Genomic DNA, 26,613 nt, shown 5'->3' on the forward strand with positions numbered 1-26,613 from the left:
TATGCAAACAGTACCAGTAAAATCCAGAAATATGTGAGCAGTAAATGTATGAATGTATGGCGTAGTAATAAGCCACCGGTAAAACTAAAACCTCAATATTATTCCTAGTAACATCAATGCCCAATATTGTCATTATTAGCAGTAATTCCTAATGTCATCAGTAATATTGCCCAGCAAAAGCAGGGTAATAGCAGTAATTCCTAATGTCATCAGTAATATTGCCCAGCAAAAGCAGGGTAATAGCAGTAATTCCTAATAATGTCACTAGTAGTAATATTGTCACCAGTAGTAGTGAGCACCTGTTGTAGTATTGTCTAATAATGTCACTAGTAGTAATATTGTCACCAGTAGTAGTGAGCACCTGTTGTAGTATTGTCTAATAATGTCACATGTAGTCGGCCACATCAATAAGGGAGATTATAGCGGCAATAAAATAATGACTTGTTGCTCCACTGCTGAGCTAATTTTAATGCCGCCAATAGCAGATGAATTTCAGTGTTTGCCACTCAAAGCAGATTGTTATGAGCTCTGTTGGTTAGAAGCAGTGACTTCTCCTGCCATCGGCAGCTAGAGAAGCACCATGGAATTGGGTTTTGAGTGTTGGGGTTGAATGTGTTCCAACAGACAGGGGTCCTGGGGATGGGACACTTGCCATTTTGATAAAAAAAATTGTTTTGGTGGACCTTGTTTAATAGTAAGATCAAAAATAATATAATATAATATTTGCTTGCAGGTAATTTCCTTATTTTATGATATATTAGCTATTTATTGATTGTTTGCATTTATCTGTTGGTAGATAATTGTTCTCTATTTTGTTTTCTCTTGAAGGGTTTACTCATAAGACCAAAAAGCTCAATACTGGACACATAGCTGATTTCAGTGAGGTGAGTGTTTTGTTACTGCCCTTGGTTTTATTTGTGTAAAGATACGAGAGTGCTGGAACTTTGTATCAGGAAATAGAGCTAATAGAAAATCAACGTAACCAAACTTGCTTTAGGCTATAGGCACTTCATGTGCTGGTGGTGAATCACTGATCCCTATGAGACATGAACCAGAGTTCTGATAAATTTATTTTTCCTAGTATTTTTTTTATTAATCATTTCGTATTTATGTACTTTAAGCTAATACATTTTATTTCAGGCCCAGCTATGGTCACAGGACAGTAATATGTATAATGTAAAAAGCTGGTTTTGTGCCAAGTGAATCATTTTTACAACTAGATTTGCCTACAAACTCTGCATTGTGATGTCTTATTCATGTTATATTGGTTTATTTGTCTACTGGGTAGGTCAGGAGGATAGCTACTTAAACTAAAATAGCCTCCAGTGACATTCCTTCCACTGTCAAGGAAGTTGTATAATTTCACTGTGTACTGCTAAAGCGAAGCTAGTTAAAGGTAAAATACACCCTATATAATGTAGCCTAATTTCTTACCAATGTACATAACCTTATATTTCCCACACTAAATAATAAAAATAATAATAATATTATATCCTAGTGTTTCTAGAGTGCAAGTGGCATGTAATAGTTGTTCACTGAAATCAATATACAGCAATTGCCTGATTTATGAGATAACATAATTTAAACATTCTGGGCTGATGCCGGGTGAGTACTATGCCAGTTTGTGTAGTGTATGGTGTGTGAAATCGCTATGCCAGTTTGTGTAGTGTATGGTGTGTGTAATCGCTATGCCAGTTTGTGTAGTGTATGGTGTGTGAAATCGCTATGCCAGTTTGTGTAGTGTATGGTGTGTGAAATCGCTATGCCAGTTTGTGTAGTGTATGGTGTGTGAAATCGCTATGCCAGTTTGTGTAGTGTATGGTGTGTGAAATCGCTATGCCAGTTTGTGTAGTGTATGGTGTGTGAAATCGCTATGCCAGTTTGTGTAGTGTATGGTGTGTGAAATCGCTATGCCAGTTTGTGTAGTGTATGGTGTGTGAAATTGCTATGCCAGTTTGTGTAGTGTATGGTGTGTGAAATCGCTATGCCAGTTTGTGTAGTGTATGGTGTGTGAAATCGCTATGCCAGTTTGTGTAGTGTATGGTGTGTGAAATCGCTATGCCAGTTTGTGTAGTGTATGGTGTGTGAAATTGCTATGCCAGTTTGTGTAGTGTATGGTGTGTGAAATTGCTATGCCAGTTTGTGTAGTGTATGGTGTGTGAAATTGCTATGCCAGTTTGTGTAGTGTATGGTGTGTGAAATCGCTATGCCAGTTTGTGTAGTGTATCGTGTGTGAAATCGCTATGCCAGTTTGTGTAGTGTATGGTGTGTGAAATCGCTATGCCAGTTTGTGTAGTGTAGCGTGTGTGAAATCGCTATGCCAGTTTGTGTAGTGTATGGTGTATGAAATCGCTATGCCAGTTTGTGTAGTGTATGGTGTGTGAAATTGCTATGCCAGTTTGTGTAGTGTAGCGTGTGTGAAATCGCTATGCCAGTTTGTGTAGTGTATTGTGTGTGAAATCGCTCTGAATTCATACAATTTGTGGGATTCGGCAAATTACTCCTGCTTGTGCCAGGATAGAGAGGAGCGTTGTGACATAGGTCAAGTATAGAAAAGGGCAATTGCAAACAGATGCAGACCAGGACAAAGACACATATTGTGCCTAAGAAAACCGTATTATTTGTGGGTGGTTAGGGGCAGGTGCAAATAGTGGATATTGATGATGACGACGTACCCCAGCACTAGCAAACCATTTGTATTTGAGAATGCTCTACTTACGCTGGTTAGTGATTTCTTCATCGCTCAGGAATATTTTACGCTTTTGTGTGTGTGCTTATGCCAAACAAAAATCTTAGCTACCAATGGGACATAAGTGTATGTGATGTATGCCTGGTGTATACCAGACGCATATACTACTGTTGCCGACCGGTACGCATCTTAAGATAGTTGCCGCTTAGTATAAGGTCGCTTTTGCAACTTTTTTAATGAATTTAAATTTTGTCTGCAATTTGGGGCGCAATAGAAGCTGACGCTACTTCAGCCCCTTAATCTTTTTTGTGCACGTAATTAAAGGTGAAGTTCACGCAATGTTCTTTTAAGTTACATCCCCCAATTTGTCCTCACAATTTATTAAATTTTCTGTTGCTTTCTGGTGTAAAAATAAAAATATATTAAAATTGTTTCTATTCTATGTATATCTCATATATGTTTTTACAATGTTGCAACAATATTGTAGCTCTTTGGAAAAGGTTTCTACAATTCTAAACCCAATTCTAAAACCTGGTGCTGACTATAGCAGTCTATACCTTGTGTAGTATAGATACAAAGCCGATTCAAATAACAATTAATATACTTAGATAGGGAAAAAAATTGCTGCTTATTTACAGAAGTTGTTGTGCATCAACTTCAATTATAAAACAAAAAAAACACAAAAACAAGCGCAAATAGATCCTATCTAATAAATATCACCGAAGATTTAAAATATATAATAACATTTATTTGTGGAACCATTAATACATATTCAAAGCAAAACAATAAAAAGAAAAAAAAATATCAAAACATACTACACCAATCCATTAATCCGGACTAATTTTTGATCTTCAATTTTGTTTAATTTGCCTATAGTGTACATATAGGGAAAAAAAAGGTGTCATTGTATAATCCGAAATATTTGGATAATAAGAGATCACTGGATTAGCCCACAGTACAAGACACAATTGTATCTATTAAATTCCGCACATTCGTTGTATGATATACACAACACTATTATGTGGATCACAATTCGATCTTACCCCACTCCAGGCTTCATAAAAAGGGGAAATGTGCAATATTGATGGTGAAATCCAACTGCGATTGTGATCTCTCTCTCCTTAAGTCAGTTGATCCCATCAGTAGAGTTATAATCAAGTCCCGTGATTACGGTTCAAAGAAGTTCCACCTGACGCGTTTCTCCACTATTGATGTGTGGTTTCCTCAGAGATGGCTATTTGTTTGGTTAGCCTTCTTTTCAACTCACTTCTCCACTTTTGATATGTGGTTTCCTCAGAGATGAGATTAATGGTTTGGTGGAGTATGTTTTGATAATTTCTTTTCTTATTAATTATTTGCTTTATATATGTATTAATGGTTGTACAAATAAATGTTATTACATATTTTAAATCTATGGTGGTATTTATTAGATAGGATCTATTTGCGCTTGTTTCTCTGGAAAACGTTACCTGAAGGCCTCTTAACCACAGGCATCAAGTACATGCTTTTTTTTATAATACTGGAAAAATCCTGTAATGTATGGTAATGGAACACTATACTTGCTACCATTTCCACGTGTGGTAGGGACTGTTAAGACACTGTTTATTAGATGCTGCATGCTCCATTTACTTGTGTTCACTGCAAGTGAATGAACTGGGTTCAGTGTTGTGTCCTCCATTGACAACCATGACCGAAAGTGCTCGTTACCATTGCAATGCCAGAGGGTAACAACATACTTGCCAGCTCTCACAGAATTTCCGCATGGCTCCCGAATTTTTTGGAGTCCTTCCGCACTCCTGGAAGAGTAGGCATCATCCCAGATGTGTTTCATAGCAAGGGGCAGGGCCATGGTGACGCAATGGCTTCACAAAGTTGTTTTTTTGGTGGCGCAATGGCTTTACCATGCCCCCCCTTCTGCAGTGACTTCTCCTAGGCAAGTACGGATAAGAAGCCTTAAGCTTGAGTCAGACGTGCACTTTTCCGGCTAGTATTCATAGAGTTCAAGTTGCTCTGTGCGAAAATTGTTGCATTTAGCATCTCCAGAGCTTAATCCCTCCCATGTAACTATGGAGGACATTCCCACTTTACTTCAATGTGTCAGCACAGTCTAATTTGACTTCTAGTGCTTTTCTAATGGGAAATGTACTAATATGCAAAGCGGCTGTATTATTATAATTTTCAGCCAGAAGTAGCAGAAAAATGGAAAACAGTACTGGCAGATCATCATATTATCACCTGCGGAATATGAAATTACAAATTAAAACAACTTTGATCAGCCCTCGCATACATTTCCCCCCCTTATACCCCATCCTTTTTTATTAATGTACCCCCCCTTGTTTTCCATACAGTATCTGCTTATTAGATTTTCTATAAATAAAATAAAAATGATTATTAAAAAAAACAACCTTTGTTCAGCTTGAACTAGATAGAGTTGGTATTATTGAATGAGTCAATGAACCTAAACCCAAAAGTGACGTCATGTACAGCACTCATTGCATAGTGGTTATGATCCATGAAAGTGATATGTTTCCTGTAAGGCGACTTTATATGAACTCATTGCATAGTGGTTATGATCCATGAAAGTGATATGTTTCCTGTAAGGCGACTTTATATGAACTCATTGCATAGTGGTTATGATCCATGAAAGTGATATGTTTCCTGTAAGGCGACTTTATATGAAAAAAAAGTTCAAGAACTGTGGCGCTAATGTATTCTGGTTGTTTTTGTATACAGCATTTCCGATGGCCGCACTACGGGAAAGTGGTGTCCGAAGAGGTGCTGACTATTAAAGTTTACAATTGCAGCAAGGTTTTCACCAACAGGTAAATTCACATTCTCTTATACATCTGCTCTTACAAGGTAAACCGATAAACATTTGTTTTTTGCTCACTCTACTTACAAAACAGAAAGAAAATAGATGCACAAAACTTACAAAGTGTAATTTGCTGTATAAATGAAATAATGTCAATGGTGCAATGTGTTGTGGCCACAAGGGCATTGCTAGGAGCAATCTCCACAGACCAGAACACCATTATGTAAAATACAAAGGAAATTGGTATATGGCGCTTTTACAGAGCAGGTCCATTTATGCGCATAGTCTCATGTCTGCACCTCCTTCACCAACCTGATGCACGTGTTCTGTTTTTATGAGTGATTTGTATTGTGTATGATTTGTAATTGTCACTGTCCGGCGCTGCAGAATTTTGTGGCGCCTTACAAATAAACAATGATGAATATAAAATGAATATTCATAATTTTTTGCGCGCTGTTCTTTTTAAAATATAAATAATGTTATTTTATACCAATTCTTATTCTATAAATGATATATGTACTTCATATTACGAAATTTAATGTATAAAACTAAAACAATTACAAGATTCCCAATTATTGTCCTAGAGCAGTATCTCCCAAACTCAGTCCTCAGGGACCCCCTAGCAGTGCATGTTTTACATATCTCCTTGCTGGAGCACAGGTGCAATCATTACTGACTGACACATTGTAACAGATCCACAGGTGGTATAATTACAATGTGTCAGTCGGTACTGGATACACCTGTGCTCCAGCAAGGAGATATGGAAAACATGCACTGTTAGGGGTCCCTGAGGACTGAGTTTGGGAAACACTGTCCTAGAGAAAGGGGCTGGATGGGGGCAGGGGCTTTTGTCCCCCGAGCTGGTCCCATAGTGGGCTACCTTGGGCTGGGTCACTGGGTTACCTGCATCTTATTTCCTTTTAAAATGTTCATAATAGGCTGCTGTTGTCCACAGTATGTGCTCCAGGATATCTCTAATAATTGGTTCCTAGACTGACACTATCAATTGTTCTTCTATTTTAGGCTACTGGGGAAATTAATAATCAGTCTTCAGCACCTCCCAAAGAGCGGCCGGCTCATCCTCACAGAAGCTCTAGTGGATAAAAACTACAGCATCACTGGGGTAAGACTTGGTCTGTACGATTCCCATTATCAAGACAGATGACAGCCTATGGCTTCAGCTTTAGAGGACATACAGCAACAATTAAATAGTTTAAATTAAATATAGAAGGTTAAAATGTGTCAGAAAAAATAAATAAAATAAAAGGTCATGCCCTAAAGCTCAGGCATAGTTTTACTGGTTTCCAATTTAATAATTTTACATTTGAATAATCTTGGTATTACCTTGAGGTTAAATAGATACATATATTTTACATGTGTCAGTATCGAAGGGATGAGTTGGCAATACTAGACTGGGGTTTAAAACTCTACAACATAGCATGATAACCAGTTATGGCTTAATAGAGGATTATTTCTTACACAATGTCTCTTCTCTCTCGTGCATACTGCGATAGACAGGTAGAAAGATTTAGGACTGAGGCTTATAGATAAGTGCACATCTCACCCTGTCCACTCTGTACCTGCATGTACAGATCAGATGCAGCCATTGGTTCTTAGAGGGATTGTACTGCTCTGTAAACACCTCCCTCCCATTTACCCTTATGGAGGGGTTTCCTCCTTAAAACTCTATCTTCCTATCCAATTGTCCCAATTTTGGCTCTGTCCCGCTGACCCACCCAGGGAAATGTTTGTCCTGGGGGTCAGAACATTGGGCCTTATCTTCTATTCACAGCACCTCAAACTGGCATGTGCTGCTGTGTTTGGACTGGAAAGGAGATCACTAAGGGGCAGCCTTATGTTTTACAGCGCTAGGTAACCCGCTGTGGGAGTGACTGTGCCCCCACCATAATGTGGCCTGACCTGATGCCAGATACTGAAATGTTGGGATGTACGTCCTATCCTAGGTGTCGATAAGCCTTGGACCCAGCATTGTTGACAACTGTGATAGGAGAGAGAGCACAAAACCCATAATTAAGCAGCTAGAATGGAGGTATATAGTAAACATTATTCATGAATGAATTTACAGAAGCTCCTGTCCATTCAGAAGCCACCCTAAGTAATTGCATACTAAGCTGGAATTTAAATTCTTTGCCCAGATTTTATTGGCAGCGTTCTCCTATTTTGGGTTTCAGCTCTGGCAGAAAGTGGTTGCATTCCATTAACAGTAGGGGTTTCGCTTTCATTAAGCTTTTTTAATATCCTGTTTTTTAATTCTGCAGTCGTACTATAGTGGATTGTAGCTTCACTGCATTCAATTTCTAAACCTATAAACGTATCCACAATAACAGATCTAGAACATCTACAACTCACATGCAAGTTGTTTTGTCATTCCCCACTTCATCTAGAATATGGTATTGTGTAGCACTATATATGTAGTTCCCTGTAACAGGACACTGAACATTGACGGAATAAGTTTGAAAATATACTTAACCATCATTTCACACGGTCTATTCCTTTGCCATTTAGTACAGTTCAATTTTTCACTTTGTTGAAACAATGTTGGTACACTTCATGCTTTTAAGTTGACAATACAAAGATTGAGCATATAAAGCAATTTGATATTTTTCAACTGAATTGTGCAAATATCGCTTCTTGTGCGGACCCAAATTAACCTGGATACCTGATCAAAATTGGACACAGTCCCAATGGATCTGGTCAGTTTCTGACAACAATATGCTTATGTATTCAGTCAACAGGTGGAACAGGCCCATGTGATTTGGAGCCTGAGTCATTAAGGAAAGTAAGGCAAAAAAAGGGAGTAAATGTTCTCCAGGATAAACCATTTTACAATGCAAGGGGCGCAAATTAGTTCAATATTTTGCTCTTAAGTGAAATACTGGATGTTTTTTCATCTAGCACACAAATACTTGATAACTTCATTTTTACACTAAAATTTAAAGTTGATCTAGGACATGCCCTATCCCAACTATCAATCTGTCCCCATATTTTAAGTTAATCTCCCCCTCCTATGCAACATGGTTTTGCCCAGGTGCAGAGTTACTCCCTTTTTATGCTTTACTCTCCTTAATGACTCAGGCCCATGTGATTTGGACTGATTGCCAATAGCTCACACATCTGATCATACAGTGTTCGGGCTGAACAATTGGATTGGAGTGTGTTGGTAGCATGTTTCCTTGTTGTTGTTCTCTTTGAGCAAGTGAAAGCAGCAGTAGCCAACTTACATACAACTTACTCTTTTACAGACAAGCTCCTAGTGACTGTCTCTCTTTCTCTGATGACTAATAACAACGTCCCCATGACTCATTGTAGACACCTTTCTCTGTTAGATCACAATCACTCCTCACGCACCTCTGCCTCACGCTCCAGGAATTAGACTGTAATGCTGCTAACCAGCATTTTTATGAGTCTGTCCATGGAGTGGCTTTGTGGTTGTTTGTGGTTATTCTTCCCATGTTTATTTAATAGTGTTTGAACAACATATAGTCAATAACACAATAGTTCAGTATAGCTGTGTACAAATATATCATATCATGTGACCTGAAGATGTCTGGATGATGTTCAAAATTCTTATTTACTTGTTGGTCTGGTCTGACTGTTCCCTAAAGAGGTAATTACGCTGTTATTTCGTGTGCATTGTATGTGTAACATATCATCTCTCTGAAAAACCACCGGACCCAGGGCCATGTACTGTATTTAATCCCTGCTGCCCAAGAAACATTAAAAAAAACATACCATAATTTACTAGTTGTACACCCTACCTGCTAATTCTAACTTCTCTCAACTGAACAAGGAAAACATTGAGGACATTTACATAAAACTATTAATCTGCAGTCCCTTCATTAGTTTTATTAGATTTTGTGGAATAAACATTAATATCATAAATCACAGATTTATTATCCAGTTAACTTGTTTGTCTAATATCTCACTTCTCCATTCCATAATTATTGTATATTACATTATGTCTACAGCCAGAAGTTTATGTTTTCGGTGGGTTTTAGTATGATGCTGATTTTAATTATTATTGTCAGTTAATATAGATATATATGTTATTGTAATTCTACTCTCTGTATTCTCTTCTTCCTCGTCACAGATTTATGTGGAGTTGGATATTCGTTATCAACCTGCGGATGGTGCGGCTGGGGCTTGGGTTGGAGATGACTTTTTTGCATCAGTGGAGGACAGGTAAAATAAGTGGGATTAGCTTGTCAGATCACCTATATATACCAAAGTGATGCATTTTATATACATAATGTCCCTAACATGAAGGAGACGCAGCCAGCTGCTTCTTACACGTTACTCCTACTCCTAAATGTCAGTGTTACACTGCTAGTGTGATGCTGGGCTATACTGTCACAGCCAAACACCACATTCCCAGTCTCAGGAGACAAGGATGCGTCTCATCTTAAGGAGCAGCGAGAGTGGGGAGGGGGCAGCCTCCGAGTAGGAGGGGCTCTGGTTGTGAGTGGGGTGGGGGGTGGGAGTTCCGTGGATAATGGATCTGGTTTCTGCACTCAATAGATGGGCTATAGACACAATTTCACTTAGTTGACTGACTTATGTTATGCATAAAAAACACATTTACATGTTTATTTGCAGCACATATCTTACGGTATGTGTAATTCAAAATAAACCTGTAAATGCATCTGCATGAAGATTCATTTAAAGTGTATTAAGATACTCATTAAGCATATCATCAGGCCCTCAGATTCACTCCACACATCCAGTTCCTCACGCGTTCTTGTCACCCCCTCATTGGTAACATTGCCAGAATCAGACTCTTCCTCACTCCAGACGTTACCAAATCCCTTGTCCATTCTCTGATCGTCATGTTGTGACTACTGCAATCCTCCATATTTCCCTCTACAGTCTGCCATAAATATTGATCTTTCTCTCCTGCCGCTCCTCATCCGCAGCACCAATCTGTAAATCCATACACTGGCTCCCTATTCCCTCCAGATTCCAATTCACCCTCATCTACAAAACCTACACCTGCTCCTCATCATTATCATCATCACCATTTATTTATATAGCGCCACTGATTCCGCAGCCCTGTACAGAGAACTCATGCACATCAGTCCCTGCCCCATTGGAGCTTGCAGTCTAAATTCCCTAACACACACACACACACACACTAGGATCAATTTTTGATAGCAGCCAATTAACCTACTAGTATGTTTTTGGAGTGTGGGAGGAAACCAGAGCACCCGGAGGAAACCCACGCAAACACGGGGAGAACATACACACTCCTCACAGATAAGGCCATGGTCGGGAATTGAACTCATGACCCCAGTGATGTGAGGCAGAAGTGCTAACCACTTAGCCACCGTGCTGCTCCTCCCTTGCAAACATCTCTCATCTTGTCAGGAGATACATTCCAGCTTGACCTCTCTGTTCTGCCTCTGATTTACACTTCTCCTCCGCTCTGATATTACTATTATTATTTATTTATGTGGTGCCACAAGGTTTCCGCAGCAACGTACAAAATAAATACAGTACAAACAGTAGACCAAACAGAGTGCAACAGTACATAGTAATACGAGTATAACCAAGACTTCAATAGCTCCAAGCATAGCAAGTACAGTGACATTGGAGAAAAAGAAATGGTATTGAGACAGGAGGGAGTAGGGCCCTGCTCGTAAGAGCTTACACACTAAAGGGAGGGGAAACAGACAGCAGGCACGAGAGGAGTCAGTAGAGGGGATCAAGCGCAAGAGGAGACAGGGAAGCGGGAGGTGAGGAGAACAAGGATGGAGATGGTTAGGTAAATGGCTGGTAGGCCTTGATGAACAGATGGGTTTTGAGAGCCCTGTTGAAGTTGCTGAGATTAGGGAACCGGCAAATGGAGGGAGGGAGGTCCTTTCAGTGGAGGGAGCATTTTCGTAGTTAATATTGCTCGTAGTTAATATTACCTGATAACCACCTGGTAAAGGTGGTCCCACCTCCAAAACTTCTTCCTCTAAACTCACCTTCACTAGAGCCCATCCTGCCCTACCTGAGACTATTCCCTGCCTCATCCACTCTGTGTCACTCTTATCCCAGTAGCACCAATTGCCTCTCCTTTCCCCTTCCCTCTAGACTTTATGCCCTCTGTCTCATATCTGCTCCTCCTTTGTCTACCTTGTATATATCTGTAACTTTGTTTTACTTCTTTTGAAATAATTGTAAATAAATTAAAAAATGATGTGCCCCATGGGTAAGCTGGCACTTGTAGTTCTGCAATTACCAGCATACCCAAACATTTTAGGATTGCTTGCTGCGACCAATGGTGCACTAGGAAAAAATGCTGAACTCTTTTATCAATTTATTACCCCAACACCCACTGGGCACGGGAGTTGGGAGGAGCCCTATAGCGTCCAATACGGCACTGTTTTTCTAGGGGGTGTGGCTGCATTTTTTTTTGCAGGCCCGAATCCCTTACGGAACTCAGGACGACCACCTGCTGCAGGTTTCCCTGGTAGTGTCACCAGTCTCATAGGGACACAAACTTGTCATAGCCTAGTAGCAGCATTTGTGGGCAAACCCCATACTGTTCTCCCGTCCCCCTGCAATTGCAGCTGCCAGTTCAGGCTATGAGCCCAAAAAAAAAGCACCATTTGTAAATAATTTTTTTTTTATTTCTTTTTAACTGCAATGGTCCATTCTGGTGTTACCCTACACAGTAGTGCTGTTTTGTAATATGATAATTAAGTGACACATTATATTGTTTATAACAATTTGCATAAATGGTTCAGTCAGGATTGTTAGTTTCTTATACTGACATCTCCTTTCTTTTACAGCTCAGCAATCATTATTCGGAATGTTGGCTTTGAAGAAGATGAGTGAGTATGGTGCTATCCTCAGCGCTATCATATGGTATTGTATGGCTGAATAGAGAGAGTTATTTGGAGAATCAGTCAAAGTTATTTGTAATGTATATTGTTTTCCAAGCAGAACACATACTACAGATAGATTGAAAGCTATTATCTGGGACTGAAAGGAAAACATGTCCAACTACTGAAAAATAACATGTAACATGTTGTAATTCTACTGAAGAACATAAAATCCCAGTTCTCGGGCTAAGGATAACTGAACCTAAAAAGTGAATAATTTCACATGGGCAAGCATATAGGTAATGTGCAATGTTCAATCTTACACAGATATCTTTGATATCTCCTGCTTTAGACTTTTGTTAAATACCACTGATGAATAAATTTGCCTAAATGACTATTTCCGCATGGCCTAAGGCTTGATAAAAGGGCACTGAATTTCCAAACCCCTGCTCTGTGGATGACTGAGCAGCTATCTGAAGAGGCGCCGGTGCACAGGGGAGCGGTTCATTCACAGTGAAGCCACTTCTGCTCATGCGCCGTAGAGTGCTAAAAACAAGGGGTGGAGTATTTTATGGTCAATTAAGCAGTGCATAGGAAGAAAAAAAGGAAATGAAGTTGAAATATCAGAGTAAGCAGTACTCTTGGGTAACTTCTGCAAACCATGCAAGTGCATTACTAAACAGACTGAGCAGAGACGAAGCACCAAATTATTCCTTGTGGTATGAACCTATGCAATGGCCGTTCACCCGCACGAGGATCCCACTTTGGTCTTCTGAGCATGCACAGGGGCTGACGTACCCCCACCCTTCTCCTCCGGGCCCCATCGCTGCCATACGCCCTGTAGTAGCGGTAGTTGATAACAAATTTATCCAGGTAGCTATATGATTCGGAAAATAATGCAGATAAAATTACTATATATAATCCAGACTAATGATTGCACCTAAAGCAGTTAGCAGTTGTATTGGATAATGACAGGGAATGGAGCACACTGTGGTGGGTCTGGCTTTATGATGGATGAGTACATAGAGTTGTCCCATTACAATTTTACTGTCACCAAATTAGTGAAACTGAATATAGTTTGTCACATAGAATTTAATGCAGAAAAGTACCTACAAGTCTGCCTTTGTTGTTGTTTTTTTTTTTTGTTTATTTTTATTTATTTACTTTTTTTTCCATTTTGTTATTTATTTCTCTTTCATCCAGTCTGGGGGACACTGCTACCATGGGTTGGGGAGGGGAGCACGGGAGTTGGCACCTAGCTAGTTAACTTTAGGAACTGCTGACAGACCCCTCCCCTCTACAATCCCCCTGTCACCTCCCAGTTTTTTCTAGGTGCCCAAGGAGTTGGGCTGCTTTTTTTTTTCAGTTACTGTAATTTATTTAATATTAATTTATTTTTCTTTGTTTAAACTTTTCATTTTTTAATTCTTTTAGGTACTTTTATTTTGAAGCAGACCTGGGAGTGTGTTCTACCATAGAGAGCACACTCCCAGAACCGCAGCACGGACACTGCTCTGTCAGATGAGAGTCGAGGGCTCTCACTGGCAGAGTTTTTAAGCTGTCCGAATCAGTGTCAAGCAGTCTCTATGGACCGCTGTCACTCTCATAGCCTCCCTGATAACCGGCACTGCCACTGCAGGCATAGAGCGCCGGTTATCGGATCATCAACCGGCGGCCATTTTGGAGTCGGACCCGGGCAGGTACGAGACAGTAAGAAGGGGGCAGACCAAAATCCCCCCTCAGAAATAGGAGGGGGGCATCGGGGTCCAACCGCTGCAGGAGACCTCAATCTTTTCGAGGTCTCCATTACTCTGCTGATTATTTATTTTCCTTTTAAAAAAAAAAAAGAGGAGACAAGAATATCAGAAGAGGGGGAGCTAAAGCTAGATAGAGCTCCCCTGCTCTTCAATTCACTTGGAACATTCCGGTCTCCTGGCGCCAAGAAGAAGCCCGGGAAGAGAGACAGCTTTGTGGGAGCAGGCATCAGGACACTGCTGCTGGACTTCTCTCCTGTGTTTGGCCTTTTGGCTAAGCATTGCCGTTTTTTATTAAGCATTTCTAAATCTGTATTTGGTTGCTGACAGAGTGGGGCTAGTAGGGGTAATATTATTGTACTCTTTACTTGCCAAAATCACATTGTTTATTTAAAGGTACAAGTGCAACTTTTATTGTAATTATTTGATTACTTGTTCTTTTCTCTGTCTCTCTCAAGTCTGGTGTGCTTGGTGATTCTTTCCTTTGTAAAATGTCAGATAAAGGAAAAGGTCCTATGGCAAAATATTTTACCTGTTCTAGATGTAAGGTTAAATTACCCTGTGGACAGAAGAACGCTTTGCTCTAATTACGAAGGGGGACCCCCCTCTGCGCAAACCCAGCAGACTCTAGCCCCTCTGTTGGAGGATCCGGCCTGGGTAGCTTCTCTGACACAGTCATTTTCCTCTTTAGCCCAGCTTCTCACTAAATCTACTCAGTTACTGACAAGCTCAGCAGTTCTTCCTTCTGTATTGGATAATGCCGTCACGACTGTGGGGGGTCCTGCTGCGGCTGCTTCTACTGGAACGGCTATAGCAGGGCCTTCTTCTTTGATACTGGATCAGGGCCCTGTCTCGGCAGAACCAGCATGGTCCTCATCATTAATAAAGGGTTTAGACAGGCTAAACCAGTTACTTGAATCACCAGATTTGGGCCCTACTAAAAGAAAGCGGTTTAGATCCTCTAATCCTTTACTGTCCCCCTCGGATATGGAGGGTTTTTCTGAAGAAGAAGGAGAAACAAATTTTGATCCTGACCAGGTTCAGGTATCTGTTCAGGAAGAAACCTCCAGATATCAGGGCATTGATGATTTAGTATTAGCGGTGAGGCAGGCCTTGGACCTCCCAGAGGCAGAGGATCCTAGTCCTATAGACAGAAGTCTCTTTAAGAAAGCCAGAAGAAAAGTTATTCATTCTCCTCCTTTGGTGGAATTGATGGAATTGAGAGATATTGCTGAGGGTCTTGGAAACAACCTGATAAGAAGTTTTCTATTCCAAAGAGATTCTCCTCCTTATGTCCATTACAGGAATAGGATCTGGCGCGCTGGGAAGGAATCCCTAAGGTGGATACTCCTGTAGCCCGTTTAACCCGCCACACTACCTTGCCGGTTCCAGGCACTGCATGTTTGCAGGACCGCAGTGACGGCAGAATTGAATCTCAACTAAAGTCTATATTTGTAGCAGCGGGTTTTTCCTTTAGACCCACATTTGCTTCGGCTTGGGTCGCTAGAGCCATGGAAGCATGGGCAGAGCAGCTGGCTGAGGCCATGCAGAATTCAGAATTGCTTCCCCATGCTTTACATTTGAAAGAGGCATCTGGTTATCTTTATGAGGCAGCGCAGAACACAGCGTCTGTGTATTCCTCTATTCAGGCTTCGGCAATCTCAGCAAGGAGAACCTTATAGCTGAAAACCTGGGAAGAGGATTCGGAATCTAAGAAATCCCTAGAAACCATTCCTTTTTCAGCATCAGGTTTGTTCGGGCCGAAATTAGACAGTATCATTCCTCATGCAATGGGTGGAAAATGCACCTTTTTGCCAGTGAACGTAGCCAGAGCCTGCCCCCCGCGTTTCAGCTCTTTTAGGCAGTCCTTTCGGGGTGCCTCCTTTCCTAGGGGCCAGTCATCCAGAGGCAGACAACCAAATTCTATAGGCTTCTCAGTTAGAGGTAGGTCCTCTTTCTCAGCTAGACATCAGGCTTCCAAGGTTCAGGAGAAGCTTGCATCCTGACTGCAATTATACCCATCAGGAGGTGGCGAGAGTGGGGAGGGCGCCTGTCTTTTTTTTTAGAACAGTGGACAGCGTCCTCTCAGGATCCTTAGTTTCGGGGCATTATAACAAGGGGGTACATGATAAATATTTTGGGTCCTGTTCGACATCGTTACTTTGTAACCTCGCTACCCTGAGATCCACAGAGAAGACAGGCGATACAGAGTTGTGTCGCCTCTCTTCTTTCAGCAAGAGTTATTTGCAGGGTCCCAGAAAACCAGAAAGGGAAAGGATTTTATTCCAATCTTTTTCTTGTCAGGAAGCTGGATGGTTCCTTTCGACCCATCCTAAATCTAAAGAACCTAAATGTGCACTTAAGAGTGGACAAATTTCGAATGGAGTCCCTGAGGTCAGTAATAAACGGATTGGAAAGGAATCAGTTTATTGCTTCCATAGACATAAAGGACGCATACCTCCACGTTCCTATCTGGAGCAGTCACCAGTCTCTCCTGAGATTCACGGTGGGGGCATCCCACTATCAGTTTCGGGCTCTTCCCTTTGGCCTCTCCACAGCTCCAAGGGTTTTCACAAAGATCATGTCGGTAATGGTAGCTTGTCTTCACTCAAGGGGAGTTCAGGTCGTGCCTTACTTAGACGATCTTCTCATAAAATCCGCCTCAGAGGTTTGCTTGCAATAGCATTTGTTCCTCACCATAGCTTTCCTCGAGAGCCATGGGTGGTTAATAAACTTAAAGAAATCCCAGGTGGTTCCGAGCCAACGCATGATCTTCCTGGGACTCATCATGGACACCAAACAACAGAAGGTGTTTCTGCCAGAAGAGAAAATCAGGTTGGTTCAGAGGATAACATCTCAGTTCTTGTCCTCTCCCAGTCCTTCAATTCACTTGTGCATGCGTCTCCTAGGGAAGATGGTGGCCTCCTTCGAGACAATGCCCTTCGGTCGTGCTCATTCCTGGTGCTTTCAGTGGGACCTCTTGACAAAATGGTCGGGATCCCACCTACATTTGGATCGCCAGAAGATCTCTCTATCTCCGGATGCGAGAAATTCGCTTCAGTGATGGCTGATTCCGGATCACATGTCAGTGGGCAGGTCTTTTGCTCCATGGTCATGGATCATAGTCACCACAGACGCCAGCCTGAAAGGTTGGGGGGCTGTAGCTTTACTGCTCCGGTTCCAGGGTCTTTGGTCAGCCCAGGAGTCCTCCCTATCGATCAACACGTTAGAGTTGAAGGCAATCCTTTTGGCTCTTCGGGGGGCCCAAACCCTTCTTCAGGGTCATCCAGTCAGAGTTCAGTCTGACAATGCCACGGCTGTGGCATATATCAACAGGCAGGGAGGAACAAGAAGCAGAGCTGCAATGCGGGTATCAGCTCAGATATTCGCTTGGGCGGAACATTATGTTCCAGCAATCTCAGCAGTGTTCATTCCAGGAATAAAGAACTGGGAGGCCGACTATCTCAGTAGCAATGCGATGATGGCAGGAGAGTGGTGCCTCCATCCGGAAGTCTTTCAGTCTGTGGTTCAAAGGTGGGGTCTACCGGATGTAGATCTCATGGCCTCAAGACACAACAGAAAGGTTCCCAGGTTTTGCGCAAGGGCAAGAGACCCCTTGGCAGTAGCAGCAGACGTAATAACCATGTCATGGGACTTCAGGTTGGGATATCTGTTCTCCCTAATTCCCATGATTCCTCGAGTACTCAGACGAGTGAGGCAGGATGGTCTACCGGTAATTCTGATAGCTCCTGCATGGCCGCCGCGAGTGTGGTACGCGAACATAATCTCTATGGCGGTAGGGCGAGAACATCGTCTTCCGTTGCGAGACGATCTTCTTCTTCAAGGTCCTTTTCGTCACCAGGATTTACCTCGGCTGAATTTAACGGCATGGCTGTTGAAGCCAGGCTCTGGTGGGCTAGGGGTTTCTCCCCCAGTGTAGTGAATGCTCTGCTACGAGCTCATAAGCCTGTTTCGGCTCGCATCTATCATCGCATTTGGCGAGCCTATATCAGATGGTGTGAAAAAAGGTCTTGTCACACGTCCTCTTTTTGTCTTCCTCGAATATTGGCTTTTCCGTAGGATGGCCTGGAAGCAGTTCTCCGTTTAGGTTCCTTAAGGGTTCAGGTATCAGCGCTTTCAGTTTTCTTTCACCTGAAGTTAGCAGATTTACCAAACATCAGGACTTTTCTTCAGGGAGTCTTACATATTCAGCCTCCCTACGTTCCATGGGATCTTAGCCTGGTACTGGACATGCTTACAGGGCCCCTTTTGATCCAATACTTGCACCAGATTTTAGGTCTCTGACCTGGAAAATCGTTTTTCTGTTAGCTATTGCATTTGCACGCAGAATTTCAGAGTTAGGAGCTCTGTCTTGTCGAGAACCATATTTGGTTATCCACGAGGACAGAGCGGTATTAAGAACTCTCCCTTCCTTTGTTCCGAAGGTTATTTCGGCTTTCCATTTGAACCAGGAAATTGTGGTTCCGGTCTTTAGGACAGCTTCTCAGTCTGGTCAGCAGTATATGGAGAAATTAGATGTGGTTAGGGATCTCCATATTTATGTTAAGAGAACTTCCAAGATTCGTCGTTCTGATTCTCTGTTTGTCCTTTTTGATTCTAAGAAAAGAGGCTGGCCAGCCTCAAAACAGTCCATTGCAAGATGGATTAAGGCAACCATTAAACAGGCTTACATCAGGGCTAAACGTCCTGTGCCAGAGAGACCTACGGCCCATTCTAAAAAGTCGGTCAGGGCGTCTTGAGCAGCGAGAAATGGGGCCTCTGCAGACCAACTTTGCAGAGCAGCCACCTGGTCCTCTGTCCACACCTTTACTAAATTCTATCAGTTTAATGTATTTGTATCTGCGGATGCAAGTTTTGCCCTATGGGCCAGGCTTTCAGAGCGGTCCCACCCTTAGAGGGCTGCTTTAGAACATCCCCATGGTAGCAGTGTCCCCCAGACTGGATGAAAGAGAAAAGAGGATTTTTGTACTTACGTTAAATCAGTTTCTCTGATTCCGTCTGGGGAACACTTGAATCCCTCCTTTCTGCTTTTCATTTGTGTGCTCTTGGTTGATTGGCCTTTCTACTTTGGGATTTTTAATTAACTGGGAGTTGACAGGGGGATTGTAGAGGGGAGGGGTCTGTCAGCAGTTCCTAAAGTTAACTAGCTAGGTGCCAACTCCCGTGCTCCCCTCCACAACCCCATGGTAGCAGTGTCCCCCAGATGGAATCAGATAAACGGATTTAACATAAGTACAAAAATCCTCTTTTTACATTTTTAAACGTTTCATATCTAAGTTTTAACAATAAGTACATGTTTGCCCTATGCATTCTAGAATGTTTTTAATGTAGGAGTCGCAACCGTAACCTCTATGTTTTTCTGTACAAAGGTTCTTTTTTACATTATCTCCCCCTTTTTAAAAAAAAAATAAACCCAACATAAATTGTCATTTAATTGAATTCGTTTTCATTCTTTGTCAGTAATCAATGAAATTGCTCACTCATCGATCTCTCTTTAAAGGTAAAGGTTTGTATGGGATAATGATCTTACTCTGCTGTCTTCAGGGCTGAAGCTGAAGCAACTCGCAAGAAGGATATTGATGCCGTTCGCATAGGAAGGAAGCTGGTGAAAGGCACCGATGATGACGATGAGGAAGATGATTCCTACGATGAGGCTGATATTGACATTTCTGGGATAAATTTTACTCCTGTTTTGAGGTATTAATTAGTATAAAGACAGGAGTGGATTTTAAAGGGATGATATATGACGTTAAAACATATCACTTACATAAGAGCAGAATATATAAGATTACATGAGAGAAAATCTCTCTCCTCAATATGTGTCTATGGCTCCCATTTTACAACAGGAAACAAGGACACTACATCATGGTAATTACCAAACACCCTGTGGATATCAAATACAGTAAAGTAGTTAAAGGAACTTCTGGCCATATGATGATTTAGAGTTGGTTGCAATTTGGTTTCTCGAATATATGAGTAACATTATGGATGCAAACATGCCCAATATGCCTATCTTAAGTTATGCAGTACTCAAAATTCTGTATAAGTATGGTGTGTCCGGAATAAAGATAGGGCAGTCATCACCATCATTATAAATATGGGTACCCCCACCCTATAAAATAAGTAACCAGCACCAGTGCCTAGGCTGATCACTGCTAACGCAGGTGGACAAAGAGTCTTGTCACACTATAATAGAGAGATCCACAGTGGGATGCCCACTGTCATAGTGTAATGCCAGCTCCAGTCCAGTCAGCACAAGGTGGAATTCCCTAGGAAAAAATAGTTTGGGGATAAAAAAGCCCTTGTGGTCAATTAAGTTAATTCCCGATCAGGAGGGGGTCTATACACAAACAGCCAATCAGAGCCTAGCTGCTCAGCTTGGGTATTGTGTACAGGTCCCTTTTCATTCTTTTGTGCCGAGAGAGTTTACGTTACTCATTTAGTTTTTGTTTTTTTTAAATTCCAAATGGATTACCTCAGAACACAACAAAAACCGATTCCATATGGCTTTAGGTGATTAATACATTTTAAAATGAGGTATTTGGGTGCGTTTTCAGAAAAAAAACCTATTATAACATTATGACAAACCCAAAAATCAAAGGGGCAGATTTAATCAGCTGTGAAGTGTTTCTGCGCATAATACGGGCAATTACTGTACACAAATCTTCACTTATTTTTGTATAAAAGCATAATTTAGTGAACATTTTAACCATAAACATCCCGTGGAGACCGCAACTAAGATTGCTCACTACAGAATCTTCTGGCTAATTGAATCGTTCACTACGTTTTTTGGGTTTGATTACATTTAGGTACATTTGTGGAACTACATTTTCCAGTGGACTGTAGCCACCAGGGAATGCCAGCGCGTGTAATTCCACAAGCTTAACCTTGCTTGCCCAAGTAGTTGATAGCTGCCAAACTTGGCTAGGACTTGTTCTACAAACAGACTTAATTTTTTAAACACTTGAGCCCGGGTGATGTTCTTTATCATGGTGCTGCTATTCCTTGTGGGTGGTTTGCAGGCCAGGCAATACTGCCCACTCTGGTTAGTACTGATTGCTGCTTTTTATTTATTTAATATAATTTTTATTTTTACAACAGTAGATGATCTTCAGCACATATTTTTACACCATGCCTAAGGAAGTTGTCCCTGTAAACAAACATATTTTGAAAGCACAGCCTACTCTAAATAGGCCACATATGGCTGTGTAGACCTCTAGGGGTAAATGTATCAAGCTGAGAGTTTGCCGGCGGGTTTGAAAAGTGGAGATGTTGCCTATAGCAACCAATCAGATTCTAGCTATGATTTTGTAGAATGTACTAAATAAATGATAGCTAGATTCTGATTGGTTTTTCAAACCCGCTGGAAAACTCTCAGCTTGATACATTTACCCCCTAAGTGTAAATAATTGCACACTCCAATCTGCTTCTCCAGGCATAGATACATACATTTAACCTAAAATTCCCCTTGCACTGCGCAGTAAAACAAAGCGGATTTTTGCAGCCAAGAGTTGGCTAAAAAAAAAAAATTACCCTGTCATTCAAAGACCAGAACAAGGATAACGCCCTATCATATGTGTGGAGAAGACAAAAACACTACTAAAATCACTGCATACTTTGCGGTGATAGGATAAATACCTTTCTGTTACATAAGGAAAAGAAGTGTATACTAACATTTTTACCATACAAAACCTGCTTTGGTCTGATTGAGATTGTAAACTTAGAGACTTGAAAGACAATATCTAAAAGAGATATGTTTTATTTTTTTGTCATTTTTTCTTGGTAAAGCAATTACTTCTCTTGACAAGTGACACAAGTAACATAACATTGCTAAATAAAGTTTCTCGTATACAACTGTATTCAATAATTACAATGTTTAATTGTGTTGTAATCATAAAATGATTAGAGCTCAATTAGTGGTCAATCATCAAATCATTAATGGTCAATAATAAAATCCTTAGTGGTCAATGTGAGTAAGTCTATACTAACTGATGAAATGGTATTATTTGATGTCTCTTAACGTGCTAAGCAATAAATCCATTCATGGAAATCTTTTTGATGTGTGCCAGATTAAACGATAGACAATGTGTCATTTTCTGTTTGGTTCATATTTTCTTTTATTTTGGGTTCACTGATCCATAGTGAACAAGTAAAAAGACATGATCCTGTTAATGTTGGCAACTCCATGCTGCCATTCTCCACTGAATATGTGCTCCAAATAAGAGACAACACTCACGGGTCATTGTGAGAAAGCAAATCCGCCTCGGAATGGGCTAAGCAACCAATCAGATGATAGTTTTGATTAAGGGTACATACTGCAAGGCCTTTTAAAAATCACCCATAGTGGGTTGCCCGGTACTGCTCCCTGGGTGGATATAACTCAAGTGTTTAAAGCCAACATGTGATTGGTTGCTAGCACATTAATGTAGTTCATACCATGTTATTAAATAAGCCATTGTGAGTGTCTTCTTGGTAAACCAGATTCAGCCATCTTTTTTGCCTACCGTAGAAAAGATACATTTTTGCTAAATAACAGGTATGGAACTTCTGTGTCCAAACTATCACAGTAATGTTTCCAAGAAACATTGAAATCCTACCATGAAAATAAGCAATCACAAGCCTCTCATTCTTCTAATCATTTGTAGTCGATTCAGCGTTCCAGTGAGAGATTATACGATCAACCCAAAACCAAGAAACTTCCAGGTATAATAATTGCATTGCATACTGCTAACAATAATTACAGGTTGTTGCTTGTCAGGATCCTCCATTAATAAGTAAAAAGTTAAAATAGTTTGTGTCCAAGATATTCCTGTGTTATCGAGAAGTAGAAGAAAAGGAGGAAACGTTTAGAATCAAATTCCGTGCTATTGAATGGAAGGTTCAACCAATCAAAGACACAGACACAGCTTCAAAATTATTGGCACCATTTTCTTTGGCTCGTACTGATTGGAATTCTCAACCTGTAGTTTTGGACCTTCTTTTATACCAGCACAAGAAGGCCAAAGCCCCTTAACTGCTTATGCCTGCTTCTAACATACGAGTAGTTCGCCTGTGTTGTACTTAAAAAATATTGTATTTGCCAGTTTAAAAAAAATGTGTCCCTGCCATTCAGGCATTCCAGCTTTCTATTTGCACCTTTTACTGCTGGGATCCTAAAAAATTGCGTGTCCGGGCACTGTGGGGGAAAAAGAGCAGCATTTTTCACTTATGAATACATTATCTTAGTTGACGGGCAGTTTCACCATGTGCATATTTTATAAATGTTTCCCAATCTCATTAGTTATCTTGGCATTCGGTTATATTCAAGACCACATATTAAGTTCCAGCTCTCTGCAGAAAATACCGTTCATTCATTCTACATAAAGAGAATTTGTGTATAGCTTTGCTTACTGTGGAACATCTTTTTGCAGATTGCGGTTACTATCATACAAGCTCAGAAACTTGTGGGGGTTAACATTGATCCAGTAGTTCATGTGAAGGTTGGAGATGAGAAAAGACGCACTGTAACCCAGAAATCAACAAATTGCCCCTATTATAATCAGGTAAGTGTGACATCATAGAGAAGGCAGACGGTGTACATGTGTTATGCACATATAAGGGGCATATTCAATTAGAATTTGCGGCTGCACGGGTCCCGGTACCGCAATATCATGGGGTGCGCACAGAAATCTGCGATGTTGCGGTACCGTAATGACACTTTACACGCGCAGCCGCGAATCCTAATTGAATATTCCCCTTTGTGCTCATGAGTGTTGTATGTATCCACCAAACAAGTAGATAAAAAGCTAAATTAAAGCAGCAACGAGGCTAAAGGTAATTTGTACCGATTAGGCAACCTATTATGTATAAAAGTCATTGAGGTTGTAATACCTTGTACTGGATGAGTTTTGTAATTCTAAATATTTCTTTTTTCCCTTTAGTATTTTCTTTTTGAATTCCTAGAGCCACGGGAGGTAGTCTTCAACAAGCTAATAGAGATATCAGTAAGTCTTTCGTATCTGAAGGTTGTTTATGCATTGGGCAGTGGATTGTAATGGAAGAATCGGTTTCATGTCATTTCTTTTTCCTACTTCTGGCCATATAGCTAACCCTGTGGTTATTCTCTAAATTCATACTTGTACAGCCCATATACTCCTGAGCCTAACTCCACCCCCATTATTGTACAATGTCATTGATAAAGATCAAGCTGGAGTAAATAGAATTGAGAGAAAAAAATATTACATGAATCTATTTACCTGCTGTTCTTTGAGCACTTCTGCTCTGTGTGCCTATACTTTGTCTATATAGTTAATATAGCCATGTCTCCAGCAAATCACTCACTTGGCTTTTCCTGATGACTTATGATCAATCTAGTATTCTGAGTAGTGTAGAAAAACCTTTATTTAATTTTCAATGGGTTATAATAAGTTGCCTCTGGCATTTATTTTCATTCGCCTGTCATATATTAAAGGAAAACATTAAGGGGTATATTTACTAAACTGCGGGTTTGATAAAGTGGAGATGTTGTCTATAGCAACCAATCAGATTCTAGTTATCGTTTATTTAGTACAATCTACAAAATCACAGCTAGAATCTGATTGGTTGCTATAGGCAACATCTCCACTTTTTTCAAATCCACAGTTTAGTAAATATACCCCTAAGCCTTTCCGACCCTCAGCAGAGTCACAAATTATTACCTCACTCTTTTATGATTTTTGGGAAGCTTTATTTTTTACCAGCCCTTTAATTTTTGGCAGGTAATGACAGGTATGCATACGGCTCTGTTTATACATTCGCACATCTTACTGGCATGTGAATAGGGCTCTATTGGCTTAATGTTGATTTTCATCCAGCTCCTGTATCACAGCTGCCAGCTATCCTTAATTTCCATGGGCAATTAATTTTATTTCTATATTTCACTGACACCATTTGGATGACTGGTAGGATTATCTGGTTGGTTAGTAATGGCATTACATGGATTAACACTATAATAATGTTTTTTACTTTACAGGTTGTCCATGCCAAGAAAATTGCATTTCTGGGGACTCGCCTTGGGACATTTAAAATCGATGCAGGATCTGTGTATGACCAAACAGGTACAGAACAGGATGACCATTTAACAAGAAAAAATAATACCATCCACACAGTCAATCCCTGTATACTGAAATACTGTAAAACTACCATTTACATTCCAGTGATTTGGGGCAATGGCCCGATATTAAAGTGTATGTGGCCCCAGTGAAAGGCCATAATATATTAAGTAAAATCAATTGAATCATTGTCAGCCATGTCAGTAAATGTGGTTGGATGGTGCCCACTGTATGCCTGTGTGTGTGCTATCATCGTCTGCTACACTAGCATTGATGCTGGAAATTATCCAGACACTTTACCCAAATGCTGAACTGCCCTATCGCATTCAGTTTAGACCCCATGTGTGTTGCAAATGTTTTTTTATGAGCAAATCCAGCATGTGTGGATACTACTTTCTACACATGGGGGTAAATGTATCAAGCTGAGAGTTTTCCGGCGGGTTTGAAAAACCAATCAGATTCTAGCTATCATTTATTTAGAACATTCTACAAAATGATATCTAGAATCTGATTGGTTGCTATAGGCAACATCTCCACTTTTGAAACCCACCAGAAAACTCTCAGCTTGATACATTTACCCCATGGTGTTATTTTACACCAATTTTGGTTAGTTCTTTAAAAAATTTCAAATGAAAAAATAAATAAATTATAAAACGAAGAGTTGACTGTGTTCTAGCAAAACAAATGCATTATATGTGGTATAAAACATTGACACTAAAAGATCTGATAAAGCTTTATCCTAAGGTCTATATACGCTTCTAGTGGCTTCTAGAGATTAATACTCAAATCTTACATGTTTTCTGATTCTCCAGATCACAGGTTTCTCCAGAAATGGGCAGTTATCACTGACCCAAAAGACACCAAAGCGGGAATAAAAGGCTTTGTAAAATGCAACTTGTCTATAGTAACAAGGGGCGATTCGATGAACGCGCCTCCGTCGTCTACGAGCAGCCAAAATGATGATATTGAAAAGTGAGTTTGGCATTTATAGATATCAATGTAATTCACCCACAGAAACATCTCTGGGTTTGTTCTATCGTTGAGGATCCCAAGTCTATCTGTGACTGACAGTGCGTTTTTTGTAATGTGAGGAAAGCTGTTCCCAGGGCATTGTCATGTCCATTATCACTTCATATTAACTAAAACCAGACTGAGGTAGTGTTGGCTCTAAGAGACAAATAAGGACTGTTTTATGCAGCCTTGATTGAGTTTTTTTCAAAACCACAAGATAACCTAACTATTCAAAGCAAAAATGAAATAGATCTCCCATATATTCAGATTAATTTAATTTGTTGGATGGTACATGTTCTAATACAACTTTTATAAGTTGTTTTATCTTTGTACTTGTCAGTAAGATGAAAATACAGGTTAGATCATTTGCATCCTATACTCATAACATGGTCCATATTGTTTTAGTTTGTGTCATTTATGCATTGTT

At 40.5% G+C, this 26,613-nt stretch overlaps 1 protein-coding gene across 1 annotated transcript in view; it reads left to right on the forward strand.

Annotated features, from left to right (window-relative positions):
• Positions 1-26,613, forward strand: part of LOC142094898 (fer-1-like protein 4) — a 104,845-nt gene that overhangs the window by 12,019 nt on the left and 66,213 nt on the right. The window contains exons 2-12 of the mRNA XM_075177504.1: positions 829-884; positions 5,423-5,511; positions 6,525-6,624; positions 9,613-9,704; positions 12,299-12,340; positions 19,651-19,803; positions 22,752-22,809; positions 23,517-23,648; positions 24,027-24,089; positions 25,097-25,181; positions 25,988-26,147. Of these exons, the coding sequence (XP_075033605.1) occupies positions 829-884; positions 5,423-5,511; positions 6,525-6,624; positions 9,613-9,704; positions 12,299-12,340; positions 19,651-19,803; positions 22,752-22,809; positions 23,517-23,648; positions 24,027-24,089; positions 25,097-25,181; positions 25,988-26,147 (1,030 nt within the window). The remainder of the gene's footprint in view (positions 1-828; positions 885-5,422; positions 5,512-6,524; positions 6,625-9,612; positions 9,705-12,298; positions 12,341-19,650; positions 19,804-22,751; positions 22,810-23,516; positions 23,649-24,026; positions 24,090-25,096; positions 25,182-25,987; positions 26,148-26,613) is intronic.

The sequence above is a fragment of the Mixophyes fleayi genome, chromosome 6 (genome assembly GCF_038048845.1).
Source record: "Mixophyes fleayi isolate aMixFle1 chromosome 6, aMixFle1.hap1, whole genome shotgun sequence".
NCBI classification, from domain to species: domain Eukaryota; kingdom Metazoa; phylum Chordata; class Amphibia; order Anura; family Limnodynastidae; genus Mixophyes; species Mixophyes fleayi.